The following is a 12,771-nucleotide window of genomic DNA, read 5'->3' as shown; positions in this document are numbered from 1 at the left end:
ACTTTTTGTTGTTGTTTGTAGTCTTGTTCAGTGCACATACTAAACTTGATTCTCATTGTAACTCATCTTTTGCCATTTTCAACATTGAGGATGATGGAGGTCATGAGATGTTTTTTTTTTTTTTAAATATGTCGCTCAAGTGCAGGGGAGTTCATAAAGTTGTGTGTGTGTATATATATATCTCACTTAATCTGATTTTAGCAAAACAACAAAATAGCACATCACTGACTTTATATTAGACGGTACACTTGTCTGTGAAAGCCATTGGCTCTGTAAACTTTTAGAAAAGGTGACAACAGGTTGTGTGGTCCAGCCAGTCAGAAGACTCAACAAATTAGATTTGAAGCAAAAAAGTATTTGAAAATCAGGTTAAAGGTTTAAAAGTTGATTCCCCTATGGAGACAATGAATTTAATTTTTACTTCCCGAAACCAGCCTTTTTCAGTCCAATTCAGTCTGGTGCAAGATACAGAACAGCTAACAACATTTCCTACAGTATGGTTAATGTTGCTTTTTTGCATGTGATACAATGTTTCTAGCATGAAGTACTTATCCAAACTGAAAGCGGAAATTTATTTTCAATTGTGCAATTCATGCCAAGAGCCCCTAAAAAATGTTGCTTGCGAATGCGAACCGTTTTTGCCAGAATGCAAGGCAACGTTTGTATAGCCATCAATTGAGCACTTCTATAGGATAACATTAGACTCCTCCTGTAAGTAATCTCTGCAACTCCATTACACGCATCAGTGCTCACTTGAAGCATCAGACATTTGCATATCCATAATTCATATGCATATGTATTACTTAAGAATGTGTTAGGCATAGCCATGCATCTGTTTCCATTGAGAACCCAGCAGGGCATTCACAGCAAGCGAGAGGAGACTTATTTTCGAGGTAAACCTTTTGGGTTGGCAACAGCATGCGGATTTCAGCCCAAAATCCATCTGTAAATGTTTACTTTGGCGGAAGGACGGTCTCGTGAAACAGACTACTGTGTGTGCGCGCCGTACGTCCTGTGCAGAATCACAGAGCTTCTATTTTTTTTTCCAGATTAACATATGCACACAAAAACACACATCTCTCAGGTTTTTGTATTGTTTCAGCTCGGGAAAACATGGCAAATCACTTGCATGTCTAGCTGTTTGTGCCGCTTCGGCTATAAACACAGAAATTTTTCCACGGAATCGGACCCTGGTGCTTGTTTGGACAAGCCATTTCTCATTGCCTTAATTCAGGCTAAGGAAACACAGCATTTGCATCAACTTGTGTTTTCGCTTGTGCACATGCTTGTGTTTTCAGTAGTTTTCCACATAGGAAAAAAAGGGGTGTTTGTGCTAGACACAGTGTGTTTGTCCTGGCCCGAAGAGTTTTCCCTCTTTTCAGAGTATTTCGGATCGATTTCTGATGTTTTCTCAGTGTGGAAATGGATTTGTTTTGGCAGATCCTTCAGGTATTATTCACACTCTTGTTCTCGCTATCTCACCATCAATGTTTGGATCTTTCCTGAAATGTGATTTTAGTATCAGATAAGAATTATTAACTTCCTTGCATGTTGAAGCATAGTTTTTTTTTTTCTAGTTAACACTTTACATAAAGCCTTTTTATAATGCATTTAAGTATTCATAATGCATTTTCTTATATAAATAACTAACCAAAGTTAAAATGCATTAATATTTGCAGATTCCTTGGTACATCTGAAATCGGTGGTTTGTCGTGTCTGAATGCATTGCACTTTCTAAAGATATTATAATGTATCATAACTGTGGTTACAGTTATTCATGAGCCCATATAATGCCTTAAGTTGCATTACAAGACATTAATACAGTAAAAATCCCTTTATAATGCATTATATCTAAAGGCTTTAAGTAAAGTACTTACCATTTCCTCTTTTCAGACAATGAACTAGCAGTCCGTGCATAAGTGACAAAGGATATTGAGGCTTGAAAAAAGCCGGTTCCCTTTCCAAACTGCACGTTTGCTCATCCATACTAATTTTGACTCATCCAGAATCCAGATATCCTGCTATCCAGCTCCGTCCTCCTCCAAGAATTTGTTTTCATCTGGGCCTTCAGCAAAAATGAGGTTTCTTGTTTCTGTGATGTAGTTGTTGTTTAAAGGCCTGTTCACACCAAGGACGATAACTATATTCTTTATAAAGATAACGATAAAGATGTAATTCTAAAAATCTTTCTCAATATTAATGAATAGCAGAGTATAAAAACAGAATATAGTTATCTTTATAGTCATCGTTCTTGGTGTGAACAGGCCTTAACCTTGTGTTTTGCATCATTGTTGCATTTACTGATGATTGTTTGAGTTTTTTCCAGCTTGACATCCTTCTGCCGTTTTGTGGTTTGCTGTTTTTCTCGAAACTTAACAGCATGTACTTTTCACCAGAAAGTTCAACTCTTGTCCTGTCCGTTTACACAGCACTGCTGCAGTGGTGGTGTTAAATGACTTGGTGGTCTTCTGCAAGTTGTAAGATGGACAGCAACAACGTTGTTTTTGTCCTCTGTAACCTCCTGTGAGTAACTTCCTGTGCAGTGTTTTTCTCGGGTCTTGGTAGATCAGTGAATTATCAAGAGATAAGAGATCCTGTGGGTCCTTTTAGAGATGCCTGAACACGCAGACTCTCTGATCCTCAAACATAAATGAAAAGTATGACTGGAAGATCCTCTAGTGGGACACCAGTCTCAGCTGTCATCCAAGGATGTTTGTAACTTCTCTGAAGACTCCATGACATGCCCTTGCATTCATCTTTATAGGACACTTCTAGGAAGTAGCAAGTGTGCTGTCTTCCTGCTCACATTTTTTTACTTGTGTTTTTTTTTTTTTTTTTTTTAGTTCTAAATTCTTGTGTCTGTTATATGTTGTGACTGCATCTGTTTGATTTAGGAATCTTGTTGGGCTGTGCGATTAATTTAAATCGTAATAAAATCGTGATGTGTGGCACAGTGCCAGGTAATTAGCATGAACTGTCAAATTGTTTTTGCAGCTCCCCAAGACATTCACACAGAATGTGTTTTTATGGTTGAAAACATAAGACGCAGGTCTATAGATGTTTTTCAAAAAAACCTAATTTTACCTTAAGCACTGCGTAGAAACTAGGGATGTCAATTTTCACAAATTCCCATGAACAATCGTCGTTTAAATTAATTATTAATTAATCGTTAGCATTATTACTGCAATATGCGTCTGCTGCAGTGGCATATATGGCCAACAGCATGACATGGTCTGCAAATGCGGCTCAAAATGTTCCATGTTCCTCACCAAAGGAATGTGAAGGGGTTTTAATCTAAATAAAGGGCTAGTAGGATTGTAAGATGTTTCGATGTGACTGATCATTTAATTAAATTACTTATTTAATAATCAAATATAACGTGTCACCAACGCCGCCTCAGATGTTACGCGTCCTTTCTCAGAATGTGTATGCTCTTCGGAACAATGCGCTGAAAACGACAACTAAACCCAATGACTTCACAATGATTTAATAAAATAGTGTTCACATGTTGTGTAATATGACCGTTCAAATCATACACTGAAAAAAACAAGTAATTTTACAAAATTTTTCTTTGGCAAGTTTTTGCATGCATATTTTTAAATTAAATTTCACGTATAGAATTAGGTAAACTCTACTAAATTAACTTAAATTAAAGTAACAAAGAAAATAATTTTAACTTGGCTGGTAAAAGGTTGAGCAACATCTATTTTAGTTGAAGTTGAAGTGCAATACATTTCACTCAAATAATATGACATTGAATTACACCACACTTTTAAAGTATATGCATTACTTAAAAACATCTAAGTAATTAATTCAATAGATCTAAATTTTAGAATCATGCATCATGTGAACAAAGAGATCTCAATACTTGGTAGATAATACACAATGACGGTAACATTTGATGGATCGTTTTTGTGTTTGAATGTCATTTTGAGTAGAAAATTAACTCCAAATGTCACAAAATGGTAAGTTACTATAATCCTAACAACAAAGGCCATGATAAAACAGTGTAAATATAGCTGGAAAACAGTGAAAAATCAACCTCATTAATTATTCAAGACCCAGTTCATGATGGGAACACCAGTATCAGAAAAGTTGAGTAATTTTACTAGATTTTATAACGTTGATATTTACGCTTTCATTTATACACGATTGAATTGAGTACTAATATAGAAATTTCTTTTTTTTTTTTTTTTCTTGCCTGAACTAACATTTTCATTTAAATTAATGTTTGTTTTTTTCTGTAATATGTACTTCACCACAAAATATTTCAGTGCATTTATTATTAGCCGTTCATTGCTGCTTGAGTTGCGTGCTGAATGAACACTGGTAAACTGGAGCACTTTGCTAACGCGTTATTTAACTCAAAGAAACTCTGAAAATATGAGATTAATCATATATATATATATATATATATATATATATATATATATATATATATACATATACATATATATATATATACATATACATACATACAAAATAAATATAATACAAATTTATATCTGCACAAAATGACGCCAGTGCACAAGTGAACTTGAACTAATTTACGTGGCATTCAAAATGACTCGTTGTGGACGCGCTCTCAAGCCAGCCGCACTTTTTTTTTTTGTATGTGCGTCTAATCGTTCCCTTACAGTATGGGTGCTGAAAAAGGTCAATTTAAGGCCATTTCCATCTTATTAGGTCCCAAATAATACAATTTCATGATAAAAAAAACTACTTTTTTTATTTTAATGTTTGTAGGCCTATATATGATTTCAAGAATTATTACATAATTTATTCATGTTCATATTATTTTAATTATCATACATAATTTTTTTGACTTTTTTATTGTTAATTTTAATATATAGTATATAATATGTGGATATAATATGTGTATATATATGTGTGTGTGTGTATATATATATATATATATATATATATATCTATGTATATATATATATATATATATATCTATGTATATATATATATATATATATATATATATATATATATATATATATATATATATATATCTATGTATATATAAATATATCTATGTATCTATGTATATATATATATATATATATATATATATGTATATGTATGTATGAACATTAAATATTTATTTATTAATTTTAATGAAATTTAGTATTAATGTTGATTATCATACATCATTTATTTGCATTTTTATTATTGATTTTAATGTTTGTATATATAAAGTATACATTCATTATTATACTTTATTAATATACATTTATTTACTTACGTTTTTCATGTTAATCTAAATGACAAATATGACAACAGGATTTTGGTGGCTTTTAATCTGTAAATTATCCTTGAATTGCATATATGAGCTATAAGAAACTGATCTATGAAATATACATTCGTACCTGATGTATGAAATATGATACTCAACACACACACACGCGCGCACACACACACAATATTTATATATAAGGGCACAGTTTTGCCATTTAACTTTTAGCACTTACATAATGTCCCATTTTTCAAACACTCATGAGAGTGACCCTGACTATTACTGTATTTATTTCTAAGCCATTTTACTGTATAGATTTGGAGAAAAGTAAAAGGTGAATTCACCCCAAACATCAAAGTGCATTCTAGTACTTACACCATTTTCCATGTTCAAACACTCATAAAAAGTGTTCCTTCATAGGTTTCTCATTCTCATTTCCTCATTCTTTTAATCGATTCCTGTTTAGAGAGACCTGGCTATTACTGTTATCATGTTCATGTCATTTTACAGTATAGTTTTGGAGAACTAAGGCAAACTCGTCCCAAACATCAAAGTGCATTATATCACTTACACCATGTCCCATGTTCAAACACTAATACAAACTTTTCTCCAAAACTATACAGTAAAATTACATGGACATGATAACAGTAATAGCCAGGGTCAATCTGAACATAAATTTCAGCAACAGCAATTGAAAGAATGAGCAAACCTATGAAGGAACACTTTTTTTGAGTGTTTGAAAATGGGACATGGTGTAAGTGATAAAAATGCACTTTGATGTTAAAGGTGAGTTTTTTTAAATTTACTTTTCTCAAACTATACAGTAAAATTAATTAAAAATAAATAGTTATAGTCAGGATCACTCTGAACAGGAATCAAATGAAAGAATGAGCAAACCTATGAAGGAACACTTGAGTTTTTAAAAATGGGACATGGTGTAAGTGATAATAATGCACTTAGATGTTTGGGGTGAGTTTGCCTTTACTTTTCTCAAACTATACAGTAAAATAACATGAAAATGATAACCGTAATAGTCATGGTCACTCTGAACAGGAATCAAATGAAAGAATGAGCAAACCTATAGTAAAAAGATTTTTATGAGTGTTTGAACATGGGACATGGTGTAAGTGCTACAAGGCACTTTGATGTTTAAATGGGGACATTTTTGGTGAATAACATTTTAAATTATTTGTGCTGTCACATGACAACTCCATATTTATTTTAAAAAATTATATTATGTCAGTCATCGACAATTACTACTTAGCTATTTGGTTTAACTATTTCTTTAAATAAGGTTTCAGTTTATAAGCCATGCTTATAAAATATACAGTTCATTCAATATGGTTCACAAACACTTTTTCCCCAAAAGTTAGCTGACTCACAATGTGGATTGTTCTTGATGGAGATGAATTACCTCGTTGATGTGTTTTCTCTCGGCTCTTATCTCATCTCCGGAAACTTGATTTTTAAGCCTGAATTTCACACTGTGTCTATCAGCTCGGTCACATTGGGTGGTTGTTTATTTACTGGAGTGGTTTCTGCCTCTTTTCACCCTGTAATGCCTGTGTGGGAGATTGAGACCTCATGTTCTGTTACCTGATAAAATCTCGCCAAAGCTCTGTCAGGTGTAGTCCAGTTCAGAGGCTTGTGTAGCCAGTGGTCTCCACGGTACACTTGAGTATCACTGTGTGTGGATGGAGGACTTCCAACGCACTTCTGTTTTGTTTCTCTACCTTGTCTCACCCGGCCCCTGGCAAGCCTATGACAAATCTGATCTGAGGTCAGACTTCAAACACGTTTTCTTTCTTTCGGTGACCCCGGTGCACACCTCGCAGCCGCTGCCACTGATCAGGTGTCTGGCCTGACTGCAAAAACAGCCAGAGAACAAAAACCTAAAGTGCATTTTTCCTTTCTTTCTCCATATAAGCCTTGACTTCTCGCTCAAAGCCTCTAGCATTTCCTTTGAGCGCATCTTAACGTATCAAACAAAGCTTAGCCAAGTCCTGTGTTCACAAGCTCAGGGACTCGTTCAGTTCTTTTATGGAGTCTGTCGGTTTAAATCATGTTTCTATTTTTAATGAGTTCTATATTTTTGGCCTAACATGCCATTTTGTTCAATTGGATTGTCTAATAATATGCCTTGATGGAAATTTATTTTGCCACAAATCAAATTGTTGCTATAGACACGAGTGTAATTCAAAGTAAACAGCTCAAGCTGTTTATGTTGCGACGTAATTTCTGCCGAGTTCACCCACATAGTTGAGGATGCCAGATTTGTACCACGCTAGGAATTGTTGATATGAAACGGGATGATTTACAGCTGTTGTGTGTTTCTTTTTCCCTCTGAAGGTATGGAGTGACCCCAGAAAACATCATCCTTTACGGTCAGAGTATAGGGACTGTGCCGACAGTAGACCTGGCGTCCCGGTACGAGTGCGCGGCAGTGATCCTTCACTCTCCCCTCATGTCGGGCTTGCGTGTGGCCTTCCCCGACACCCGCAAAACTTACTGCTTCGATGCCTTCCCAAGGTAAGATGCAAACATCTGTGATCCAGAATGTAACGCTTGTGAACGCAGGCCCCTCTAGCTGCATTATTGTTGGAAATGTGATTTTTCTTTTTCAGTAAGGATGCATTAAATTGATCTAAACAGTAAATACATGTTGGTAATGCTTTACAGTATCGGTTCCATTTATTAACATTAGTTAACTACATTACTTCAATGAAACATACTTCTGAAGCATTTAGTAATCTTACATAATGTTAATTTGGTTAATGTTAAAGTTGGATCTGTTCATATTATTATTTAATGGCCCTAAGCTATCATGAATTAACAATGCACAGTTGTTTTTTTGTGAACTAACATTAACCAAGATTAATATACTGTACAAATGTATTGCTTTTTGCTACTTAATCTATTGAATGAGACCTTTAGGGCTGCCCCAAACTAACGATTTTTTTAGTTGATTAGTCTTTTGTTTACGCCATTAGTCGACTAATCGCTCGTTTATATTAATTGAATTACTTAAATATATACTGGGGTGTGGAATATATGCCTCACCACTCAAGCGCACACATAAAGCTTGTCGCAAAGCAGTGGCAAAAGTAATGATTAATAAACAATAAAAATGTTTCCTTCATTTTTTTTTTTAAGAACTAGTGTTATCTTAGTCTGTATCGGATGCAAAGATGAAGTTGAAGACTCGCCATCTCCGAAGTATATTGGATGCGCATTTAAAGAGAAATGCAACTTTCATATGGATTACATTATAAGAGTATTTGTTTTCTATTCGAATTGGTTACTTTTAAAAGTACACATTTCAAGCTTTCTATAGATATATTTATCATGTCTTTGAGGGAAGGATATGCTGATTTTCGGATAATTTATGTGACGCACTGCCGTTCAGGGAGACCGAGGTGGATGAAAGCGCATCCTGTATGTTTTCTTTATTTTACAAAACCACAACTTTTTGTTGTTATAGTGAGCATACACAAATAAAAGTAGACCCTTGACAGTTTGAAATGATATATTATATATAAAAAATAGGGATGGGGCCGATCCGATCCAGAATCGCAGGGTCCGAAATTAACATAAATTAACAATTAGCGGCTCCCTGATGCCCGCAAATTAGTTAAAATCTTCCGGAATCAAGAGCGAGCGAGAAAGAGCGCACACATACTGTGCTTCAAACCGTGTAGCGCGCGCACCGAGAGGGAGAGAGCGAGAGACCTTGCGTGTGTGTGCTTTCAAAAAACTCTTTTTTTCACCAGACTAGGTTTTTTTTCGTCAAATGAAAATAGCAGGCCTACCTCAATCCACAGCTTGTCACTTTAAAAAAAGTAACATGTCAACATGATGTGGGGTGAGTCTGGGTCTCCGATGGTACAGATGTCCCGGGAATACAGAGATAACTAGAGTGGCGAACTTCGGGAAGCGCCTTTCATTTGCTTGTGGATGTTTGCTTCGCCAGTGATATTGCATTGTACTTGCACTAGGCCTACTGCTTTATTTTAATACCACGTATATTTAGCAAGTAACTTTGTCGCTCTCTCTGTCGAAATGGTCCCACAGTAGCTACTTCTTTTCACTCACTTCTTTAGGCGCGTGTGGTTGCGCGTGTCGACGTGCAAATATTGACAAATATAGGCTATATACTGTTTTTTTTTTAACCATGCAGCAAACAAACAAAAAAGCTAAAAAAAATACATATATAATTTTTTTCTTACTTTTAAACCGTTTAACTGATAGAATTAATAGGTAAAATGTTTTACTTTCAGTAAAGTATCTGATAGTTTTACAAAACCTTCAAATGTACTGTTATGAGCACTAGTTCCATGCTCACATCTTCCTATTTCTTACTATTTGTTGCTCTGTTTTGACTTCTATGTACTCTTATTCATTCAACATAATACCTTATCTCAATTAAATGTACTGAAATTAATCTATATATGTGACACAAGAAATCTGTTTATTATTTTGGCCGGTAAAAAATATGCTTGGCTGGTGGATTTTTTCATCTACCAGTCCCCGTGGCAGGTGAGCCAAAAAGTTAATTTCGGATCCTGAGTATCGGTATCGGCTCCGATACTGCCATTTTTGCCGGATCGGGTACCGTCAGGAGAGGCTGATCTAAATCCGATATTGTGCGTTTACTATTGTTATTGTTAAGCCCCACAAAAGCATTCTAAAGCACCATTAAGTGTTCGTGCACTATATTATAAGTGTTCTGAAGCCATTATATAGTATAATGTGAGATAGAAATGAATATTTAAGTAATTAAATTCAAGATCACGTAAACCTTTCCCTCCGCTTCGGCTGTCAATCATTCTTCATTCAGCATTCAACAGCGTGACGCGTTCGGTTATGACAGACAACTCGATGAAACTCTCCAAGATGATTCAATTACTATTATTATACTTGATCTGTAGATAAAGCTCTATGGTTTCGGATAAAATTACTATCTTGCTGGACTTGCTGTACCTTAATCATGTTACTTTTTACCGTGTGTCTGTTAGATCACAACATTGGAGAGCACTATAATTGTTCTTCACCCGCACAGTAACTGAAATTTAAAACTGTTAAAAGAAAAGGCTGAATAAACTATTGCAGAGATAGATACTGTATAATACACTACGCATCAATATGTCTTTCCTTTGTGCTTTGAACTTTTCAATGCGGACTCGTCACTGGACGCGCTGCGCGCTGTGACTCCGTGTTGCTTCAAGCGCATCATTCAGCGCTCGGGATGCGCATAAGCACTTTGTGCCGCACTGTATTACAGCCTTTCATAATCATATCATAATACTTGTGCGCAATGAAAGATTATTAAATGTCCCATCTATGTTGCTGCCTCAATAAACAGCTTTGCTATACATGTAAAAAATCTCTTAATTTTATAGTAGCTAGACTATTTATAAAATAGTTGTTCTTTTTGATGTTTGTTATCTTGTTTTTCATGAATGTATTTTACAACAATACAAACAGCAATATGTAACGTTTTACCAGATTTAGTGCTGGTGCCTAAACTTATTGTCTCTTATTTGTTCCCCACTAAATAATGTTTTTTTTCCACTATATATGTTCAGATTTTATACAATTATTGTGCACTCTGGATTTTTCTAGACTAAAAATCTTATTTCTAGAGTTCTAATCTAGTTTATAATATAATTTTTTGTCATAGGATATGATAATTTTTTTTTTATTTGTTTATTAGTTGTCTGTATTAAGTAGATTGTGTTTAACACACAAAAGAGTGATTACCAGTTCAACACAGAGTTCTAGAAATTCTACTTGATTTAAAAAAAACTGCGCTGGTATCAGATCCGTATTGGTCGATACTCAGAATGTTTGGTATCGGATCGGTTCAGAAAAAATGGTATTGTTGCATCCCTAAATGTAATAAATATTGACGTGAAAATCAATTTGAAAACACTTACAGTTGCATTTTTATTTTCAGAATGGGATTTTTCCTGTAAATCCTCTTTTTCTGACTTCCTTTTCTAACCTTATACTTACCTCAAGTTGCCTTTTGGGACATACATGCATACATGCGTGCATATCATACTTGCCTGTTGAGAGGAGTTTATTGCAGCATCATATAAAATCAACAATAATAATAATATTAAAGCAAACACAGCTCTGGTATCAGAATAGTATCGGTATCGGCCGATATCCAAATTCAGGTATCGGGATCGGATCGGAAGTGAAAAAATGCGGATCGGTGCATCCCTAATAAAAAAATCATAGAGTATCTTAAGTTGTTTCCGCTATGCAACTGATCGTGCTGGCGCCTCCATGTCATGCAGTAAGCCCGCTATACTTTAGCTTCCAATAGCGCACATTTATCTAGGTTAACATTAGAGCGAGTGGCCATGTAAAGTTGCTACTTGCATATTACAAATGATAAGCCATAATTGAGGTGGATGGATGATAGGTGAACGTTTGTATTTACTGAGTGACATACTGTAATTACCACAAGGACCCGCCGTTAACAATCTGTCCCTCATGGACTGCGTGACTTTGGCACTTTCTGTGGAGTTTTTTTCTTCAGCAACTAACTGACTTATAAAATCTTGGTCGACTAAGCCTCTTCTAGTCAACTAAAGTTTAGTCGACTATTAGGGGGCGGCCGTAGATACCTTATTGTAAGCCTTACAGACATTTTTAATGTCGCAAAAGATTTCGATTTCAAATAATTGCTGTCCTTTTTGAACTTTCTATTCAAAGAATTCAAAAAAAATTTTTATCATGTTCCTCACAAAAAATATTAAGCATCACAACTGTTTTCAACAGTGATAATAATTAAAAAGTGTTTCTAGAAGCATATTAGATTGAATTCTGGATCATGTGACACCGAAGACTGGAGCAGTGATGCTTAAAATTCAGCTTTGCATAACAGAAATAAATTACATTTTAAAACTAGAAAATGGTTATTTTAAATTGTAATTTCAGAATATTTGCCTTTACTATATTTTTAATAAAATAAATGCAACCTTGATGAGCATAACATAATTTTAAAAATGGAAAAAATATCAACCAATTTTTTTATGCGTTGTTCCAATTTTGTGTGCAATATCCTTTAGATGATCCATGAATAGACTAAACGGTTAGTTGGCATCTAGGATCAAACCAGTAACTGTTAACAGCCTGAAGCTGTACACAGTTCATTGCATTACCCACACAGATGGTAGCAGGAAACTCCGGAATCTAAATGAGACAGGAGTTGAATCGGGAATCGGAGTTAGCCATCTTCTCTCAAGCTTTGTTCTCTTACTTCATCTTTTCCAATTGTAGTTTTGTTTTTACACTTCTCTGAGTTTTTATAACTGAAGTGACTTACATTTTTACCACACTGAGCTAGAAAGTGCTAAAAGTTGCCATTTTCCTTCCTTTCAGCAGTTCAAGTAATGGCTTTCAAGTATATCACAGCTGTAGCCATTCGTGTTCTTTTCTTTTCTTAAAAGTGAAAGTGGTTGCAGGCGCCGAGTAATGTAATGAAAGTTGAACTGGCTGTCAGCTATTTGAGATTT

General features: G+C 34.8%; 1 protein-coding gene across 1 annotated transcript in view; it reads left to right on the top strand.

The window, feature by feature from the left end:
- abhd17c (abhydrolase domain containing 17C, depalmitoylase) overlaps window positions 1-12,771 on the top strand; it is a 49,490-nt gene that overhangs the window by 21,095 nt on the left and 15,624 nt on the right. Inside the window, exon 2 of the mRNA XM_077228065.1 lies at window positions 7,592-7,771. Coding sequence (XP_077084180.1) covers window positions 7,592-7,771 — 180 coding nt within the window. The remainder of the gene's footprint in view (window positions 1-7,591; window positions 7,772-12,771) is intronic.

Source organism: Siphateles boraxobius, unplaced genomic scaffold (assembly GCF_051911475.1).
Source record: "Siphateles boraxobius isolate OS27281-9 unplaced genomic scaffold, OSU_SipBor_1 130, whole genome shotgun sequence".
Lineage (NCBI taxonomy): Eukaryota > Metazoa > Chordata > Actinopteri > Cypriniformes > Leuciscidae > Siphateles > Siphateles boraxobius.
Note: the sequence above shows the minus strand (reverse complement) of the source record. Positions and strands in the feature narration are given on the sequence as shown.